The sequence below is a fragment of the Aethalodelphis obliquidens genome, unplaced genomic scaffold, assembly GCF_003676395.1.
Source record: "Aethalodelphis obliquidens isolate GAN/ISIS:26980383/991018 unplaced genomic scaffold, ASM367639v1 scaffold33, whole genome shotgun sequence".
Lineage (NCBI taxonomy): Eukaryota > Metazoa > Chordata > Mammalia > Artiodactyla > Delphinidae > Aethalodelphis > Aethalodelphis obliquidens.
The window spans coordinates 9,198,561-9,220,859 of NW_020837977.1; the positions used below are offsets into that span (position 1 = coordinate 9,198,561).

Below are 22,299 nucleotides of genomic sequence, written 5' to 3' on the forward strand. Positions count from 1 at the left end.
GCCCACGTATCGCCAAAAAAAAAAAAAAAAAAATACATATATATATATATATATATATATATATATATATAAAATTGGTAGTCCATAAAATAAATCTCATAAACTTAAAAACATTGAAATAACAAAAAAGTATATTCTCTGAACAAAACAGAATATATGCTAGAAGTGAACAACAGGAAGCTATCTGGAAATATGTCCAAATATTTGGAATTTTTTTTTAATATCTTTATTGGAGTATAGTTGCTTTACAGTGTTGTGTTAGTTTCTGCTGTATAACAAAGTGAATCAGTTACATGCATACGTATATCCCCATATCCCCTCCCTCTTGCATCTCCCTCCCACCCTCCTTATCCCACCCCACTAGGTGGTCACAAAACACCAAGCTGATCTCCCTGGGCCATGCAGCTGCTTCCCATCAGCTATCCATTTTACATTTGGTAGTGTATATATGTCAACGTTACTCTCTTACATCGTCCCAGCTTACCCTTCCCACTCCCCATGTCCTCTTGTTTACTCTCTACGTCTAGGTCTTTATTCCTGTCCTGCCCCTAGGTTCGTCAGAACCATTGTTTGTTTGTTTGTTTTTTTAGATTCCATATATATGTGTTAGCATATGGTATTTGTTTTTCTCTTTCTGACTTACTTCACTCTGTATGACAGACTCTAGGTCCATCCACTTCACTACAAATAACTCAATTTTGTTTCTTTTTATGGCTGAGTAATATTCCATTGTACATATGTGCCACATCTTCTTTATCCATTCATCTGTCGATGGACACTTAGGTTGCTTCCGTGTCCTGGCTACTATAAATAGTGCTGCAATGAACATTGTGGTACATAACTCTTTTTGAATTATGGTTTTCTCAGGGTATATGCCCAGGAGTGGGATTTCTGGGCCATATGGTAGTTCTATTTTTAGTTTTCTTTTTTTTTTTTTTTTGCGGTACTCGGGCCTCTCACCACCGTGGCCTCTCCCGCCGCGGAGCACAGGCTCCGGATGTGCCAGCCCAGCGGCCATGGCTCACGGGACCAGCCGCTCCGCGGCATGCGGGATCCTCCCAGACCGGGGCATGAACCCACGTCCCCTGCATCGGCAGGCGGACTCTCAACCACTGCGCCACCAGGGAAGCCCTATTTTTAGTTTTTTAAGGAACCTCCATACTGTTCTCCATAGTGGCTGTATCAATTTACATTCCCACCAGCAGTGCAAGAGGGTTCCCTTTTCTCCAACCCTCTCCAGCATTTATTGTTTGTAGATTTTTGGATGATGGCCATTCTGACTGGTGTGAGGTGATACCTCATTGTAGTTTTGATTTGCATTTCTCTAATGATTAGTGATGTTGAGCATCTTTTCATGTGTTTGTTGGTAATCTGTATATCTTCTTTGGAGAAACGGCTATTTAGGTCTTCTGCCCATTTTGGATTGAGTTGTTTGTATTTTAGATATTGAGCTGCATGAGCTGCTTGTATATTTTGGAGATTAATCCTTTGCAGTTGCTTCATTTGCAAATCCAAATATTTGGAAATTTTTAAAACTCACTTCTAAATAATCAATGGGTCAAAGAAAAGGAGAATTAGAAAACTGAATTGAATGAAAATGAAAACATAAAATATCAAATCTGAGATATACAGTTAAAGCAGTACTCAGAGGGAAATTTGTAGCATTTTTAAATGCATATATTAGGAAAGAAATAAGGTCTCAAACCATAAGCTAAGCTTCCACACTAATAAATCAGAAAAAGAAGAGAAAATTAAAAGCACAAAGCAAACAAAAGAAAGAAAATAGTAAAGAGCAAAAATCAATGAAATAGGAAGAGAAGAAAAACAGAGAAAAATCAATGAAAACAAAAGCTGGTTCTATGAAAAGATCAATCAAATAGATAATCTCTAGGCAAACTGGTTAAGAAAAAGGAAAGAATATAAAAGTTACAAATATCAGGAATAAAAGAGAAGCAGGTGCCATCACTATAGATCCTACAGAGCTTAAAAGAATAATAATAAAATATTATGAACAACTTTATGCCAAAAAATTCAAAAACTCAAAAGAAATGGATAAATTCCTCAAATGATTCAAACCACCAAACTTCACGATTTGGTGTCATGATTTCTAAACATTGTACTAGAGTTCCTAACCAGGGAAAGGACAAGTAAAATAAGTAAAACGCATTCAGATTGGAAAGGAAGAAATAAAACTCTGTCTACAGATAACATGACTGTCTACATAAAAAAAAAAAAAATCCTGAAGAATCTACCAAAAAAAAAAAAAAAAAAACTACTGAAACAAATGAGTGAGTTAAGCAAAGACAATACACAAAAATCAACTATATTTCAACAAACTAGCAATGAGCAAATGGATATTGAAATTTTTAAATGTATCTTTTAAAACAGTAACAAAACACATTAAATACTTAAGTATACAATTAACAAAATAGGTTTACAAAATAGAACTACAAAATATTGCTAAGAGAAGTTAACCAAGACTAATTAGTGGATAAATATTCCACATTTATGGATCAAAAGACTAATATTGTTAAATAAAGATGCTGGCTTTCCCAAAACTGACTTACAAAGTCAATGAAAAATCCCACCTTGCTTTTTTTTGTTAAGGTTGACAAACTGAGTAAAATTTATATGAAAATGCCAAGGAAGTCAAGTTGCCAAAACAATCTTGAAAAAGAAGAACAAAGTTCAAAGACACACCTCTCCATTTCAAAGCTTACTACATAGCTACAATAATGAAGAGAGTAATAGGGCATATGGAGAGACATCTACATCAATGAGACATAACTGAGAGTCTAGAAATAATTTTATGGTCAACTGATTTTCAACAAAAGTACCAAAGCAATTCAAAGGGGAAACTGTTTTAAAGTTGACTGTGTGATTTTAGCACAACCCTATGAATATACTAAAAACTACTTAATTGTATATTTTAAATGGGTAAATTGTGTGTTATGGGAATTAGATCTCAATAAAGCTATTATATATATATATAAACAAAAAAGACACAGAAAGAGGAACTGTCAGACTGGAGGAGACTAAAGACACATGACAACTAAATGCAACATGGGATCCTGGACTAGAGCCTAGAACAGAATAAGGATTTAGGGGAAAAACTGGTGAAATCCAAATAAAGTCTATCATTTAATTAATAGTATCATAACGATTTTAATTTTCAGTTTTGATCACTGTGCCAAGATTACGTAAGGTGTTAACATTAAGGGAACCTAGGTAAAAGGTACTCTCTATACTATCTTTGCAACTCTTCTATAAGTCAAATTATTTCAAAACAAAAAGTTACAATGAGATGTCACTACACACTTAATAGAATGACAAATTTCTAAGACAATCTCAAGCACTGATGAGGGTTCACAGCAACGGGAAATCTCATGCTCTGCTGGTGGGAATGCAAAATGGCACAACCACTTTGGGAAAAGGTCTGGGAGCTTCTTACACAGGTAAACATACACTTATTATATGTCCCAGCAATTCCATTCCTAGGCATTTACCCAAAAAACCTGAAAACATGTCCACACAAAGACCTGTAAGTGAATGTTTGTAACAGCTTTATTCATAATAGCCTCAAACTATAAAGAATCCAGAAGTCCATCAACTGGTAAATGGATAAACAACTGTGGTGTTTCCCCACAACAGAATACTATTCAGTAATAAAAAGAAATACACTACTGACATATATAACAACATGGATAAATCTCAAAAACATCATACTAAGTTTCTGTATGACAAAGACATAAAAAAAGACATAAAAGGCAATACTATTGTGCCAGAGTGCAGATCAGAGACTGACAAGGGTATCGGGCTGGATAAGTTAGAAATGTTCAATATCTTGATTATGGCAGTGGTTACCAGAATCAGTTATCAAAACTCAATGAACAAAACACTTTTAAAGGGCAAATTTTGGACTTCCCTGGTGGCGCAGTGGTTGAGAGTCCGCCTGCCGATGCAGGGGACACGGGTTCGTGCCCCGGTCTGGGAGGATGCCGCGTGCCACGGAGCGGCTGGGCCCGTGAGCCATGGCCGCTGGGCCTGCGCGTCCGGAGCCTGTGCTCCGTGGCCAGAGAGGCCACAGCAGTGAGAGGCCCGCGTACCGCAAAAAAAAAAAGGGCGAATTTTATTGTATGCAAATTGTGTCTCAATAAACAGCATAAAAACAAACATAAATCTAACTGGGGCAAATGTAATACATAAAAGAAATACAAATATTTAACCAAATATATGTGAAGCAATCTTGCTATTAATCAATTAGAACTATGAGATATTTCTGCTATCTTTCAAATTGGTTAAGTATTTTTAAATTTTTTTTTTCACTTTTTTTCTCTTGGTGTACAGGTTTTTTAAATTTTTAATATACAATAGAGTCAAGTAACATCACCATAATCAGAATACAGAAGAGTTCCATCACCCTCAAAAACTCCATCATAGTTACTCCCTCTCCTCAGCTATCATCTTTGGTAACCAGTGATTTGTTCTCCATTGCTACAGTTTTGTCATTTTGAGAAACAGATTTTAAGTGTAGTACAAGTAATCAAAACGAGAGGTATTTACTCTAAAAGGGTTGATGCTATGTTAAAATTGTATGAGTAACAGATTTTGATATTTTATTAATAACGAGTTTACCTTATAAAGAGACCTTTCTTAGAGAGCGAAGATAATGGTGAACATTCAATTTCTTTAATTTGTTTGTAATAAAAGATCAAAGATGAAACAGGAGTAATTAGAAAAGCCAGCAGCTGAATTAAAGTTACCCAACATAACCCCTGTTATATGGTCTTGGCCATCTGATGAAAAAAAGCAAAACACTGAACTTTACTACATTTTTTTTTTTTTGCGGTGCGCGGGCCTCTCACTGTTGTGGCCTCTCCCGCTGCGGAGCACGCAGGCTCAGCGGCCGTGGCCCACGGGCCCAGCCGCTCCGCGGCATGTGGGATCTTCCCAGACCAGGGTACGAACCTGTGTCCCCTGAGTTGGCAGGCAGACTCTCAACCACTGCGCCACCAGGGAAGCCCTTTACTACATATTTTAAAAAGAAAAATTATGTTCCCTCTCTCTCTAAAATATAACAGCCACATACAAAACAAACTGATATTCTTTAAGTGATGAGTTTACTTGCTTTGAAAATATCATTAAAAAAAAAGTTCCACTGCATTTGATAAAACAGCACACCTTTTTTATTTCATGGCATGACTGTAGCATTAAATAAGCAAACTAAACATTACCACTAAAAGTAAAAATCTCAGAAAAGTTTGCTCCATTCCTGTCAGGTCAAGCAATTCTAAAACAGTATTTTATAATTCAATAACAAACACTTACCCTACTCACTTCCACCAATTAAACATACACAAAACACTGTAATTGTATTGTCTGAACTGGATATAATCTTAGAGCAAGCTGGAAACTTCTAGGAAATTATTCCAGTGTTTCCCAAAGTTTCTGTTACATAAATAAGCACTTCCTTCGTGGTAACTGTTATGTTTCTATCAATTTACAATTTAAATTTAATAGCAAAGACTGGGCAGATGCTTATCAATCTCATGTCCTCCTCCTGGGTATAAAGAACCCAAAACTTCCCAGCCTCCCAAGCAGTTACTTTAGAACCTTATAACTAGGTCTGAACAATGGAACAAAGACAAAAGTGATATTCCTCCACTTTCAGGCCAGGCCCCAACAAAATTCTCAACTTGTTCTCCCACCCTCTGGACCACATCTATGCAGCTAGAAATAAAGGACTCCAAAACGGCGGAATGACACAATGGAAGAAGCTCACATTCCTAAGTCACCTCTTGGAGGAGAACCACCCAAACAGCATCAGAATGTGACTTAAGTGAGAAGTAAATTTACACTGCCTTAAGCCTTAAGCCTCTGAGAAATGGGAGTTCTTCGTTAGAGCACTTTTCGTTAAATGCCTTTACTTTCAAAGGAAATGTTATAATACTATCCATTAATAGAAAACCAGTGTTTTTTTAATATATATTCAAATAAACATTTAACTTCTAGGCTTATCTATGCATCACCTAAAATCATCTCATCTATAAAGAGAGAGTAAGAGTTCTAGTCTTCAAAACTGTGAGGAAAGTATTTATGAGGTGAAGAAAGGAAAGGAATAAATCCTTTGGAAAATAAAAGAATTATCTCATTAATTTAAGTGGGCCTCAAATATATCTTTTTAAAAAAGTCATCTTTAACAAAGAATCAAAGGCATAATACTTAAGAACTCTAATAACTCAGTACCCCTCAAAATCTTCTGATTTCATCACTCAGCTATCCCTACAACAAAGCATAAACCCAAAGAATGTGAAATTTACATTTTTACCATTTTAATGGGTTTCCAGTTATTCATTTCTCATTTACAATTAAACAATTTTTAAAAAACCCATTATCTTTCTCTGCTTTTATTCTAAGCTAAAAGCTAATCAGAGACCATTCCAATATATATAACAAGTTATATAAAGCGTCTTTTCAAAGTGCTTGTTGTGTGATTTCTAGATGGAACATTTTTAAGAGTACATAATTGAAAGATAAATCAATATAATCCTGCAACCTGCCAAAACTTTCTGAGGCCAGATCTTTGTCAAAGGAGTCCTGCATTGTGCAAGTACATGGCATATATGAATTAAATATAACATCCCCCCACTACACCGGATCACTTATTTTAAAGATGTCTTACTAGTTTAAAAACAAATTGCAATAAGGGTTTTATTGTTTTTACTAGAAAACTTTTAAAAATTCTAACTACTAGTTTGGGTAAAAACTTGCCAACTAACATGAACTTTTCTGGTGTATCTGTGGGGAGGAAGGTGATCTCCGCGTCTTACTCTTCCGCCATCTTCAAGGTCCCCCCTCTAACATGAACTTTTCTCTGCAACTGAGTTATTATCATTGGAGGGTGAAAAATTTTTAATAAAGATAAATGAATAGTAATCTGAAGAAAAAAGGCTTTTTAACCTGTTATTATGCTTACTATCAAAATACCTCTTGCATTAAGCTGTACAAAAAGAGACCTTGCCTTACAGACTATGATTCCCACTTTTTTCTACTCCCCATTCTTTTAAAAAGTTAAACTTAGTTTCTCTTAAAAACAACAAATCAATGGAAATAACATACTTATCAGATTTCCTTTTGCATCTCTCAGAGGAGCACCACCTCCACCTTTCCCCCAGGGGTTATAACTTCTCATTTCAGCTTCTAATTTAGCTTCATATTCTTCTTTTTCTTCTCGTTCTTTCTTTCTTCTTTCTTCTCTTTCTCGAATCTTAACAACATTAAGAAACATTTATAATAAGTGCTGACAAGTATTCTGATACAAAAAGTTAGTTTTAATATCAGATTTTATTTTTCTTATTAGAGAAAAAACTGGATTTTTTTTCAGTATACTTCACTATAAAATTTAACATCACAAATATATTTAAAAACAATTTAAGGGGCTTCCCTGATGGCGCAGTGGTTAAGAATCCGCCTGCCAATGCAGGGCACACGGGTTCAAGCCCTGGTCCAGGAAGATCCCACATGCCATGGAACAACTAAGCCAGTGCACTACAACTACTGAGCCCGTGCTCTAGAGCCCACGAGCCACAACTACTGAGCCCATATGCCACAACTACTGAAGCCCGCGCGCCTAGAGCCCATGCTCCGCAGCAAGAGAAGCCACCGCAATGAGAAGCCTGGGCACCACAACAAAGAGTAGCCCCCCTGCTCGCCGCAACTAGAGAAAGCCCACATGCAGCAACAAAGACCCAATGCAGCCAAAAATAAAATAAATTTATAAAAAAATAAAATAAAATAAAAACAATTTAACAACACTTTGCTAGCTGGAATATATAGCTGCTACTCCCTCACATCATGTCACTTGAGTCCTTTCCAGCCACTGGTGCCACTTTGGACTAAACCAACTCCATCTTCCCACCCCCCAGCTTCATTCCCTCCCTAACCTCACCAGTTTCATGGGGACCAACAAAATCTCCCTACTTCCTTTTTTCATCTACCCTTTCACGGGATCTGGTCAGCAACAAACTACTCCTCACACCTCATGAGATCTGGGCCAACTACTTCCTATACCTCACCAGACCTACTCTACCCCGGGCAAACTCCATTCCCCAAATTCAAAGCTGTTGAAGGTTCAAAGTTCTCTGGAGAGTGTTGGGCTATTTAAGTATACTTTATGAAAGCATAAAAAACAAATACAGTCTTATCATCATCAAGTATAAGCACAGGGTTGGTCTCTAAAAGCATAAATAGGCAATGAATAAAGATCTACATTTTGGAAAGCTACTTTTAAAATCGTAACCATATGCATGGAAAATTTAAGCAACTACTCCAGAAAGGCCAAGGAAGTTATCACATACATAAAATAAAATTCTAGAGTTAGGAAATCTGGTTTTGTCGGTGGTGTTTTTAATATGCTCATTTGAAAACAGATAAATGCAGTCTTTTGTTTGTAGAATCATAACACACAAAAAAATAATGTTGGTAATTCTGTAATTTAAAAAAATCCACCTTCCAAGGAGGTTGCCCAACGTAAAAAACTGAACAAAAAAGCTGAGCTTTAGAAGAAATCCAAGTGAAACTTTGTAGAAAAGTACCTCAGGTGAATATATACCTAGAGTTCCAGGGTCCTCTCTGGAGGAGATATGAGTATTCCCCTCAAAAAACCCATACATCTAAAACAGTTACTCTTTTATTTTTTTAAGCTATTAATTTATTATTATTTATTTATTTTTGGCTGCGTTGGGTCTTTGTTACTGCGCAAGGGCTTTCTCTAGTTGCGATGAGCAGGTGCTATTCTTCCTTGCGGTACACAGGCTTCTCATTGCAGTGGCTTCTCTTGTTGCAGAGCACGGGCTCTAGGTGCACAGGCTTCAGGAGTTGTGGCACGCGGGCTCAGTAGTTGTGGCTCACGGGCTGTAGAGTGCAAGCTCAGTAGTTGTGATGCACAGGCTTAGATGCTCCACGGCATGTGGGATCTTCCTGGACCAGGGCTCAAACCCATGTGCCCAGCATTGGCAGGTGGATTCTTAACCACTGCGCCACCAGGGAAGTCCCTGATACAGTTACTCTTAAGTAAACTCTCTCCAAACATTACAAACCACAACAGAACATTATCCTCCTCCCTAAGCATTCTACCTCTTTTTTCCCTACCATCAGAGTTCACAGCCTCATTATTCTCTCAGATTACAACACTCAGAATCATCTTCAAGCCCTCTGTTCTTTCCTCACTCCCTAAATCTAAGCCCTATCAATGGAACCCCAGAATTGTCTCTTGGATGCCCTCTCCATCTTCCCCACCTGGTTCAGCGCCTTGTTACCTCCTGGCTGGACTACCTCAATAGTTTACTAAAAGGTTTCTCTGCCACATCTCTTTCCCAACCATCCATATCAGAACCAGATATCTTCCTGAAAGCCACATCTACTCATATCAACTATTTCTTTCACTCTTTGGTTTAAAATGTCCTCCCTTTGGCTATTGATAACAACATGAAACTGAAAAACCCTTATTAGCTATCCTTCACAATCCAGCACAATCTAACACTCCAGCCCCTTCTCCTACATCAATTCCATTTACTGAATACACCAGGAATTTCACATTTATTCACTGTATAACATGCAACTCAAATATCATCAACCATGTGAAGCCCTCCTAACAGCCCAGGCAATTATTCTCCCTATCCCATGCATTCCAGTCTACCAACATCAAACCTTATCACACTGAATTATAAATGAATGGAATTTGTTCTCCTCTGCCACACTCTGAGTTTTAACAGACCACTGTACTAACACATAAGATGTTTAACATTAGATGAACAAACGAATGAATAAAAAAATGAATACCTGCTGCTGCAAAGCTTCTTGGTAAGACTGAAGTGACTGTTTTGAAGGCTTTGGTTTACCTTCAAAAAACAATCCTGAATTTATTGCTCGATCACTTGTAATTTTCAGTTCATTCTGTCCAACCGTACTCCTACATCAAATACACAATAATCCAGATTCATTTATAACAAAACAAGAAGAAAATGCAACACACCTTTGAAATAGCATGGCATTTAAGTACATTTAAAATAGGGAAAGAATTTCTCTATAGTTCAAAGAGAAATCCTTAAGTAAATGACCCCTATCTCTGCTTTCATAATTAATGGAACTTTCAAATCTACTGAATCTATTTCTTGACCTAGGTGGCAGTTACATGCAAGTAAAACTTTCACATACAAGTAAAAACAGTTTGTGATAATTCATCAAGCAATATACGTATTACTTTCGCACTTTTCTGAATGCAGTGGAAGTCCCTCTAGTAATATCATAACTAATGACTTACTCAATAAATTTGCTCCAAAATAAAGTATTGAAAATAACTTCCTAGCCATTTCAAGAATAAAACAATATAAATACAGTAAAGAGTCTGACTATCCCAAATAAATTTAAAATTTTAAAAAACTTACAAGGAATCAAAAAAGAATTTTTAACATATTACAGTAATATAAACCTCAAGGAATAAAGTACTATTTGTTTATAATACATGTTAAAATACAGGAATATAGCCACTTTGAAGAAAACAATATATTTAAATATCTTTATTATAAAAGATAAACTCAAATATTATTTTTAAAATAAAACTATACTAATAAAAAAAGAGACTACAAAAGGCTCCTATCTCTGAAAACAACATCATCACCTTTTTTTTTTTTTTGCTGGCAGAAATAAAATGTGTGCTTTATTGTTCTGGGGATTTTTTAAAATATATTTTTTATACAATTTTAAAGGTTACTTTCCATTTACAGTTATTAAAAAATATTGGCTATATTCCCCATGTTGTACAATATATCCTTGAGCTTATCTTACACCCAAAAGTTTGTCCCTCCCCATTGGTAACCACTGGTTTGCTCTCTATATCTGTGAGTCTTCTTTTTTGTTATATTCACTAGTTTGTTGTATTTTTTAGATTCCACACACAAATGATATCATACAGTATTTGTCTTTCTCTGACTTATTTCTTTTTTTTTTTTTTTCTTTCATAATTGAGATTTTATTTGTTGTTTTGAGGATCAGTACACAGACATTTCAATTTGTACACAATTCTCAACATACGTACCAAAAACCTAAAAAATCATGTAGTTGTGATTCTTTTCTGAACAGTTATTCCAGTGACTTTCCAGCTTAAAATTTGGGGCAAATTTTCCTTCACAGGATATCAAGTACCAATATCTTCAAATATTGATATGCTGTTACATCGTAAGTCCCACTAATTCACAATTTAATATCACATACACTACATACTCAAATTGTCAATCGTTCACAGCACATTAACAGTTACTAGAAGAACTGGACTACCACGACCAAAGATGTTACAGAGTGCACAAAACTCTGCCCAGGAGAGCCAAGATCAAGGGGTGAGTGGTTTGCTTTAGGAAACAATTCTACCAAAAACAACGTGGGAAGAGAAGTAATTTAAAGTGTTTAAGACATTAAATGCGCAACTGACTCCAAACTGCCATGTAGTATGCTTTGTATTATAGGATATAAAAGCTACCCTCCATCTGTGGAATGTTAAGCTGACACCCAAGACAATCAAAGCCTCCCATATTCAATATCCCACTATTTTCTGGTTGTACCAAAAAATAAACAACCAGCAAATGATTTCACCTCTTAAAAAAAAGCATTTACACTTAAAAAATGGGATGAGGTGGGATTCCTTCCTTTTTAAAAATGTTTCTAGAGCTACTAAAAAACTTGCATTTACAAAATAGTTGATAAAAATATTCCTCTGGATTGTACAAGAAGGGAAACAGGGACCACTGATAGGACCAGGTGTGTGATATTAATCAGACTTGGCTTCTTTCTCTCCTGCTTCATCAGAAGCTGGGCTCTCCTCATTTTTAGTTTCTCCATTTTCTGCAGGTAAGTCTTCTTTAGTCTCTTGGTTAGCCACTTCAGCCTGCTTTCCCTTTGCTCCCCTTTTCCCTTTTGTTTGCACTTTTTTGTCGGAAGATTTATCCTTTCCTGCCGCCTTTTTTGGCTTCGTTTCCACTTTTGCAGGAACCGGTTTAGCTGACAACCTCGCCGATCTCCTCTTGGGCTCCTCCTTCGCCGCCCCCTCGGCGGAGCTGACCTTCCTCTTGGGCATCGTCGCGGCAGGGCGGGCGCGTGCCGGGTGCCTGCGGGCCGCGGCGCGCCGAGAGCCTTCGCGAACCTGGGCTGCCTGGCCGCTGCCGCTTCTCCCGCCACCCGAGCTGCTGGGACCCGCGGCGGGGGCGGTGGGAGAACCGGATGGAACCGGATTGGGCTCTCTGACTTATTTCACTTAGCATAATGCCCTCCAAGTTCATCCATATTGCTGCAAATGGCAGAATTCTGTTCTTTCTTTTACGGCTGAGTAGTATTCCATTGTGTATATAAATCTCACCTTCTTTATCCACTCATCTGTTGATGGACATTTAGGTTGCTTCCATATCTTGGCAACTATAAGTAATGCTGCTATGAACAATGGGGTGCATGTATCTTTTCGAATTAGTGTTTTTGTTTTTCTCAGATATATACCCAGGAGTGGGGAGTAATACAGTAGTTCTATTTTTAGCTTTTTGAGAACTTCCATATTGCTTTCCACAGTGGCTGCACCAATTTACATTCCTACCAACAATGTACCAGGGTTCCCTTTTCTCCACATCCTCACCAACATTTGCTAGTTGTGTTCTTTTTGATGACTATCCTGACAGGAGTGAGGTGATATCTCATTGTGGCTTTAATTTGCATTTCTCTGATGCTTAGCGATGTTAAGCCTCTTTTCATTTGCCTGTTGGCCCTGTGCACGTCCTCTTTGGAGAAATGTCTATTCAGGTCTTCTGCCCATTTTTTAATCGGGTTGTTTGTTTTTTTGATGTTGAGTTGTATGAGCTGTTTATATATTTTGGATATTAACTCTTTATCGGTCATATCATTTGCAAATATTTTCTCCCATTCAGTAGCCTGTCTTTTCCTTTTGTCAATGGTTTACTTTGCTGTGCAAAAGCTTTTAAGTTTAATTAAGTTCCATTTATTTATTTTTTGCTTTTATTTCCTTTGCTTTAGGAAATGGATCAAAAAAACGTTGCTACAATTTATGTCAAAGAGTGTTCTATGTTTTCTTTGAGGAGTTTTATGGTTTCTGGTCTTACATTTAGGTCTTTAATCTACTGTGAGTTTATTTTTGTATATGGTGTTAGAGGACATTCTAGTATATGCCTAGGAGTGGAACTGCAGTGTTGTATGGTAAGTAGACATTTAACATTTTAAGAAATTACCATTTCCTGCAACTGCTTTTTATATACTAATTTTGTGTTCATCAATTCTGCTAACACTATTAATTCTATATTTTATCTGTACATTCTTTTGCAAATAATATCAGTTTTCTCTCTTATTTTCTAATCCTTGTACCTATCTTCCTTCCTTTCTTTCTTATTTTTGACCTTGCTACAATTATTGAGCCCTAAAAGTAATGACAATAATTACACTAGTCATTATTATCAATCTCAAAGAGTATTTTAAACATTTCACCATTAAGTAAAATACATGATGTAGGTTTTTCATGTTTATACTTTCTCAGTGTAAGCAGCTCTCCCTCTAATATACTGACATATTGAATTTTATTAATGCTTTCTTTGTATCTATTGAGATAACCATATAGCTTTTTTCTTTGTTCTCTTAATATGATGTATTACAGTAATTGATTTTACCATAATGTCAATATCTAACACCAATTAGCATTTAGTATATATCAGACATTGTTCTAGATGCTTTACATATTTTAATTCATTCAATCCTCAGAATAACCCTATGAGTTGATACCACTATTATCCCAATTAACAAACAAGAAATAAAACTTAAGAAACTTGCCTTAAGCTGATTAGTAAAACCTGGATTCAAACCAAGGCACTCTGCCTGCAGAGCCTACACTCTTAGTTGATATGAAATACTAAGTTTATTCATTCTACTTTCCAGAATAATTGCAATTTGGGATGAAATATCCTTTTCTACTTTATGAGGTTCAATTTTAGGATTCTTCTGTGAGTGAAACTAGCCTATAACTTCCTATTCTCATATTGGCCTTGTCAGGTTTGAGTATCAAGAGTATCATAGTCTCAGTAGCAGTGTGAATTTGATACTCTGTATTAGTTTGTGTAAGATTAATTTTTTTCCTTGAATGTCTGGTGTAATTAACCAGTCCATCTAGATGCAGAGTTTATTTTGTGGGATGATTTGAAACTTGTGATCCCCAAATTTTAAAACAGTTTTGATATTATCAATGTTTTTTTATTACTTCTCATCAATTTTATTAAGTTAAATTTTAATAGGAATTTTTCTTCACTTAAATTTCTAAAGTCACTGTCATAAACTTGTTCATAATATATTTTTATTGTCTTTTTAAGGTTAACTACAACTAAACTGACAATTTTTTTCATTCCTAATATTTCTTATTTATACTTTCACTTTTGGTTTTTTCTTTTTTTCCTTGACCAACATCAGTAGAGAATTATCTATTTTAATAGTCTTTTCAAAGAACTTTAGATTCTGTTGATCCTCAGTATTATATATTTCTATTTCATTTATTTCTCTTCTTTATTATTTCTTTCCTTGCTTCTTTGGGTTTACTTTGCTATTCTTTTTCTCACTTTTTAGATGCCTGATAATTATTTTAATTTTCATCATTTTTACATATTTCCTAATTTGTTCCCTGTTTTCTAATTTCCAATATATCGAGGGTTTGTTATTTTAAAAATTGATTTCTACTTTAAATGGTCCATAGGATATAAGTCTACCAAAATTTACTGAGACTTCCTTTAAGGACTAGGATGTGGTAAGTTTTATAAATATTCTTGTGAGATTAGTAAAAATAGATATTCTCAAGTTTGAGGTGAATTTCTATACATTTCCACTAAAATAAGCTTGTTAATTATGTTAAGTAAATTATTCTCTAACTTTATTATTTTCTGCTTTATCTAACACTTATATAAAGAAGTAATAAAGTCTCACATTAGGATACTATATTTGTCAACTTTTACCTGCAGTTCTTTAAATTTTTGCTTTATGAATTTTGAGATGATGTTTTCAGGTACATAAAAATTTTTGTTATATTATCCTGCTAAAATGAACCTCTATTCTTTATAAATGGATCCTCTTTGTCCCAAACAAACCTTTATGACTGAAAAATCCATTTCGTCTAATGTTACTATAGCTAAACAAATTTTAGTATAATTCATATTCTCCTAGTATATCTGTACCCTTTTACTTTCAACTTTTCTCTACCACTTGCTCAAGTATATCTTATAAGTAACATGTACCTGGATTTTGCTTCTGCAACTAGTATGACAAGCTTTCTCTCTGACTTATATACTTTACCATTTACTAACATCAAATTTAATTTTGCCATTTAATTTGGACTTACAATCAGATTAAATAGGCTCCTTAAACCTTTCAATGTTTCTTTTTGTTCTCTCTTTTTTTGCCTCCTTTTGGATTTTTTTTTCCTCTAGCACATTAGTAAGTTGCATCTTTTGTCCATATATTTTTAGTGGTTATCCTAGAAATATAACACCCATACATAACTTATCAAAGACTAAAGCTAATCGAAATCTTTACAATGCTCACAAATGATAAAGATTTTTAAACACATTAACTCCATCTAACCCCATCCAAATTACATGCTATTCCTATTAATTACTCTTAATTTTACTTACTTTTAAACCCATTATAATTTTACCATACATAATATTTATTTAATTCCATCTACATATTTACCACATTTTTTTCTTTCTACTCTTTCATGTAAATGAAAGAGTAACTCAGACCTCCCCTATGTGACCTTCCTTCTGCATTTAGAATTGTACTTACTAAGGGTCTGCTAGTGGCAAATTCAGCTGTTTCTCTTAAAATATTTTTATTTCAATCTCATTCATGAAAGATAACTTTGCTGAGTACAAAATCATCTCAACAAATTGACGGTATCTATAGTTATCTTCTGAATTCCTTCCTAGAGTTCATTTGAAAGTAATGTCTTCTCTTTCTGGCTGATTTTAAGTTCCTCTGTATTTCATTTATGTTCTAAAGTTTTACTATGATTGTCTTGGTATGGAATTCTTTTATTTCTCCTGTTTGAGAGGTATTAGGCTTCTAGAATCTATAGATTAGGACCTTTTATCAATTGTAGATAATTTTAAGATATCATCTCTTCAAATACTTCTTCTATCTCATTCTCTCTCTTTTTCTAGAATTCCAATTAGTTACACTTAAACCTTTACAGTGCCATAATTTTTACTCCCTCTTTCATATTTGCCATGTCTTTTTCTCCCTGTTCTGGCTGAATTTCTTCAGATCTACTAGTTCAGAGGTTCTCAAACTTTAGTGTACATCAGAATCACCAGGAAAGCTTACTGAACACAAGTTGTTGGGCCCCAGAATAGAGTTTCTGATTCATAGGTAGGATGGGGCCTGAGAGTTTGCATTTCCAACATGTTCCCATAATGCTGCTACTCTGAGAACCACATTTGAAAACCATTGCTCCAACTTATTAATTCTCATTTTGGGTATGTCAAATCTGCTATTAAGGCCCATCCATTGACCTACTACTCTCAATTATTTAAAATTTCTACTAAAATATCTAGTTAATTCTATTTCAAACCTGTTGGTCATTCTTCATAGTTTCTTATGCCCTGATATAAACATGATCAATATGACCATTTTATATTTTGCCTAACAATTCCTAATCTGAGGTCTCTGTCATTCTTTTTTTGCAAGCCTATTCCCACTTATGGTTTATATCCTTGTATATTTTGTCATTTCTGAATATGAACGTCACATTTTCCATGGAAAAGTATTGAAAGTCCCTAATCTTCACTTTCTATTTTACCAACTGCTTTGGGAATTTCCCTTTTTGTTACTCAGACACTGGTAGCTTCATTAATAATCTCTGTACTTTTTACCCTCCTCCGTTAAACAAATTTGTATCATCCTCCTATAATTCTGTCTCTCATCAATTTTCCAATCATTTTTGCTTAAAGAGTGATATTGCTTCCACATTTCAAGAAATATATTTCTGAAAGAGTACACAAAGAAAGCACATAAAACAAAGAGCAAAGATAACCACCATTCAAAACTAAAAATAAAGAAATGGAAAAAATACATAAACTTATACACACTTTTGTTCACTGAATCATAGATTTTATTGATGGTATTGATGGTATACGACTAATAAAATCCCTAAAACCTTGCCCTGTTTATGGAGGCATGGGATGGGAATTGTGTCAAAGGTAAGCGGTTCTAAGTGTTGGGCAAAGTAGGAGCAATGATTCCCTAACAACTGAAGGCTCCTCTCAAGCTTCCTTTTCTCCTTTTTCCCTGGTGATCCAGGGCTCGTACTTCTTAGAAATTATGCAAATGTAGCTCATCAAACTGAAAGCAAAAAGACTCAGAGAGCCACATCTATACACATCATAGTCAACGTACCCAAAGACAAAGAAAGAATCTCAAAAGCAGCAAGAAAATAACTCAACACATACAAGGGATCTTCAATAAGATTAACAGCTCATCAGAAACCATGAAGGCCAGCAGGCAATGAGATGACATATTCAAAGTGCTAATAGAAAAAAAAAAAGTCAACCAAGAATTTTATATCCAGGAAAACTATGCCTCAAAAATAAAAGTGAAATTAGAACATTATTAAATAAAAATCAGAGAAGTCATCACTAACAGACCTGTCTTATACGAAATACTGAATGGAGCACTTCAGGTTGAAATAAAGAACACTCAACAGTAACTGGAGTAAACACAAAGAAATAAAGAACACAAGTAACAGTAACCACATAGGTAAAGATGAAAGATAATACAAATATGGGACTTCCCTGGTGGTGCAGTGGTTAAGAATCTGCCTGCCAATGCAGGGGACATGGGTTCGAGCCCTGGTCCAGGAAGATCCCACATGCCACAGAGCAACTAAGCCCTTGTGCCACAACTACTGAGCCCGTGCTCTAGAGCCCACGAGCCACAACTACTGAGCCCGTGTGCCACAACTACTGAAGCCTGCGTGCTTAGAGCCCATGTTCCGCAACAAGAGAAGCCACTGCAATGAGATGCTCATGCGCCACAATGAAGAGTAGCCCTCGCTCGCCGCAACTACAGAAAGCCCACACACAGCAACAAAGACCCAATGCAGCCAAAAATAAATAATAAACTTTTTAAAATAGATTTTTTAAAAAGATATTACAAATATGTTTTTATTTGTAACTGTATTCTTCTCTATCTGATTTAAAAGACAACTACATAAAGGAAGGAAGGGTTATAAAATTGTGTTGAGGAGCTTAAGTGTATAAAGATACACTTTATCTGACAACAATGGCATCAAGAAGAAGGAAAGGTAGGGAGGGTGGGAGGGAGATGCAAGAGGGAGGGGATATGGGGATATATGTATATGTATAGCTGATTCACTTCGTTATAAAGCAGAAACTAACACACCATTGTAAAGCAATTATACTCCAATAAAGATGTGAAAAAAAAAGATAAGTCTTGGAATGGAGTAGAATGAGCCAATTTAAAAAAAAAAAAAGGAAAGGAATGGCATTATATTAAAGAAAAATTTTTGTATACTACTGAAATTAAATTGGTATTAATCTGAACTCAGTTCTTTTAAATTAAAATATTAATTTCAATCTGCAAGGAAACCACAAAGAAAATAATACAAAAATTACACTAAAAGAAGCAAGAGAATTAAAATGGAATGCTATATTTAACATCAAAGAAAAGGAATTAATGGAGAACCAGAGAAACAAAAAAGACATAAAATATACTTTTAAAAGATACATATACAGCAAAATGGCTGACAGAGATCCTACCTTAACAGGAATTACATTAAATGTAAATACAAGCAAAAGCTAGCAGAATTGAAGGGGGTAGGAGGTAGGACGCAAATGTATGCTGTCTACACACTTTAGATTCAAAGACTACACTGAGGTTAAAACACAGAAAATTATATATCATGCAAACAGCAACTAAAAAGAACAAGAGTAGCAGTACTGTTAACAGACAAAATATATTTTAAGTCAAAAATTGTTACTAGAGACAAAGAAAGGATCTTTTATACCAATAAAGGGGTCAACTGATCAGTAAGATATAACAATTATAACCATATATGTACATAACTACAGACTCAAAACACAGGAAACAAAAACAGAACTGAAGACAGAAATAAATAAATCAAAAATAATAACTGAAGACTTCAATACACTACTTCTAATAATAGAAAAACTGCACAAAAGCTCAATAAGGAAACAGAAAGTAAAAAACACTATAAACCAGCTAGATCTAAGTCACATTGATAAAACTACCTGCCCCCAAACAGTATAACACACATTCTTCTCAAGCGCATATGAAATATTCTCTAGCACAGACCACAGGTTAGGTCATGAAATAAGCCTCAATAAATTTAAAAGGATTGAAATAATACAAAATATGTTCTCTAACCGCAATGGAATAATATTAAAAATGAGTAACAAAAGGAAATTTGGGAAATTCACAATTGTGTGGAAATTAAACAACATACTCCAAACTAACCAATGGATCAATGAACAAATCAAATGAGAAACTGAAAAATACTTTGAGACGAATAAAAATGAAAACACAATGTATAAAATTTAAGGAATGAAGCTAAAACAGTAATAAAAAGAAAATTTATAGTTGTAGTGTGTATATATTTAAAAAGAAGACACTATATTTAAATAACCTAAACTTCCACCTTCAAAAACTAGAAAATATAAGAGCAAACTGAACCCAAAGTAAAGAGAAAGAAGGAAATAAAAAGATTAGAGGAGAGGGCTTCTCTGGTGGCACAGTGGTTGAGAGTCCGCCTGCCAATGCAGGGGACACGGGTTCGTGCCCCAGTCCGGGAAGATCCCACATGCCACGGAGCGGCTAGGCCCGTGAGTCATGGCCGCTGAGCCTGCGCGTCTGGAGCCTGTGCTCCGCAACGGGAGAGGCCACAACAGTGAGAGGCCCACATACCGCAAAAAAAAAAAAAAGATTAGAGGAGAAATAAATGGAGACCAGAAGCACAACAGAGAAAATCAACTAAACCAATAGCTGATCCTTTGACAAGATCAACAAGATTGATAAATGTTTAGCCAGAATGAAAATAAGAAGATTAAAATTACTGAAATAAAAAAATAAAAGAAACACCACTACTGACTTTATTAAAATGAAAAAGATTGTAAGGGAATACTATGAAGAACTGTATGCCAACACATTAGATTATCTTGATGAAATGGGCAAATTCTAGAAAGACACAAACTACCAGAACTGATGCAAGAACAATATTTTAAATATGAATTAACCAATGACAAGGAAAGAGATTAAATTAGTAATCAAAAAATTACCCATAAAGAAAAGATGAGTATCAACTGGCTTCCTGGTGAATTCTACCACACTGAAAGAAGAATTAGCAACAATCCTTCACACACTCTCCAAAGTAATAGAAAATGGAAGAATGCATCCAACTAATTCTATTTGGCTAGTATCATCCTGATACCAAAATCAAACAGACATCAAAAGAAAACAAAAACCAAAGACCAGTAACACTCATGAATATAGAGATAAAGATCCTCAACAAATAATTAGTAAACTGAAAAATCTAGCAAGATATGTAAAGGATTATACTCCATGACCATGTGAGATTTATCACAGGAATGCAAGGTTGATTTAATATATCTGAAACCAATAAATATACTACACCACATTAACAGAATAAAGAACAAAAACCACAGGATCATCTCAATAGATGCAGAAAAAGCATTTCGCAAAATTCAACTTCCAAGTTAGTAAAATGTTGAAAGAATACGCTAAATACCCCTTCTTGATAAAAATAATCAACAAAGAATACAAAGGAACTTCAAGCTAATAAAAGCAATTATGAAAAACCTGCAACTAACATCATACTTAATGGTTAAAGACTGAATGCCTTCCACCTAAGATCAGAATAAGATAAAAATGCCCACTCTCATAATATCTATTCAACATTGTACTGGCAGCCCTAGGCAGGGCAATTAAGCAAGAAAAAGAAATTAAAAAAATTAGATTGAAAAGGAAGAAGTAACCTCTATTAACTGATGTCATAATCATATATACAGAGGACTTCCCTGGTGGCGCAGAGGTTAAGAATCCGCCTGCCAGTGCAGGGCACACAGGTTCGAGCCCTGGTCTGGGAAGATCCCACATGCCGCGGAGCAACTAAGCCCGGGTGCCACAACTACTGAGCCTGTGCTCTAGAGCCCGCGACCCACAACTACTGAAGCTTGTGAGCCTGGAGCCCATGTTCCACAAGAAGAGAAGCCACCGCAATGAGAAAGCCATGCACTGCAACAAAGAGTAGCCCCTGCTCACCATAACTAGAGAAAGCCCACACGCAGCAATGAAAACCCAACACAGCCAAAAATAAATAAATAAATAAATAGATTTATTTTTTAAAAATCATATATACAGAAAAATGCAAAGAAATGCACTAAAAACAGTAATAATAAAAAGAGTTCAGCAAAACTGCAGGATACAAGATCAATATACAAATTTCTATTGTATTTCTATAAACCAATGAATAATATAAAAATGAAATTAAGGAAAGACCATTCACAACACCATCAAAAAGTATTAAATACTTTAGAATAAATTAAACAAGAGTTAAACAGTCTAAAACCCACAAAATACTGTTGAAAGAAATTTAAAAACCCCAAATAAATTAAGACATCCATGTCATGGATTGGCGATTTAATATAGTTAAGATGTAAGACTAAATCACAAAGAAATAGAAAATCTGAATAAACCTATAACTAATAAGGAGATTGAATCCCTATTCAAAAATCTCCTGAGAGAGTAAAGCCCTGGACCTAATGCCTTCAATGATGAATTCTACCTAACATTTAAAGAAGAACACTAGTCCTTCTCCAATTTTTCCAAAAACGTGAAGAGGAGGAAACACATCCTAACTCATTCTAGGAGGCCAGCATATCCCTGATTTCAAAACAAGACAAAAACATTACAAGAAAAGAAAACTATAGACCAGTATCCCTTATGACCACAGACGTAAAAATCCCCAACAAAATACTAGCAAGCCAAATATATCAGCATATTAAAAGGATTAAATACCATGGCCAAATGGGATTTACTCCTGGGATATAAGGATGGTTCAACATATAAAAATTGATCAGTATAATAGACAATATTAACAGAATGACGGGGAGAAAAAACACACGACCATCTCAATTGATTAAGAAAAAGCATTTAACAGAA

General features: G+C 35.2%; 2 protein-coding genes across 7 annotated transcripts in view; both read right to left on the minus strand.

The window, feature by feature from the left end:
* Window positions 1–22,299, minus strand: part of CSPP1 (centrosome and spindle pole associated protein 1) — a 197,028-nt gene that overhangs the window by 39,718 nt on the left and 135,011 nt on the right. For all 6 annotated transcript variants that reach the window (XM_027127955.1, XM_027127956.1, XM_027127959.1 and 3 more), the window contains 2 exons: window positions 9,841–9,970; window positions 7,120–7,267 (listed from right to left, as the gene is read on the minus strand). In XM_027127955.1, coding sequence (XP_026983756.1) covers window positions 7,120–7,267; window positions 9,841–9,970 — 278 coding nt within the window. The remainder of the gene's footprint in view (window positions 1–7,119; window positions 7,268–9,840; window positions 9,971–22,299) is intronic.
* Window positions 11,018–12,278, minus strand: LOC113631479 (non-histone chromosomal protein HMG-14). The gene has a single exon (XM_027127966.1). It carries the CDS (start codon window positions 12,125–12,127, stop codon window positions 11,822–11,824), a length of 306 nt encoding a protein of 101 aa, XP_026983767.1. The 5' UTR covers window positions 12,128–12,278; the 3' UTR covers window positions 11,018–11,821.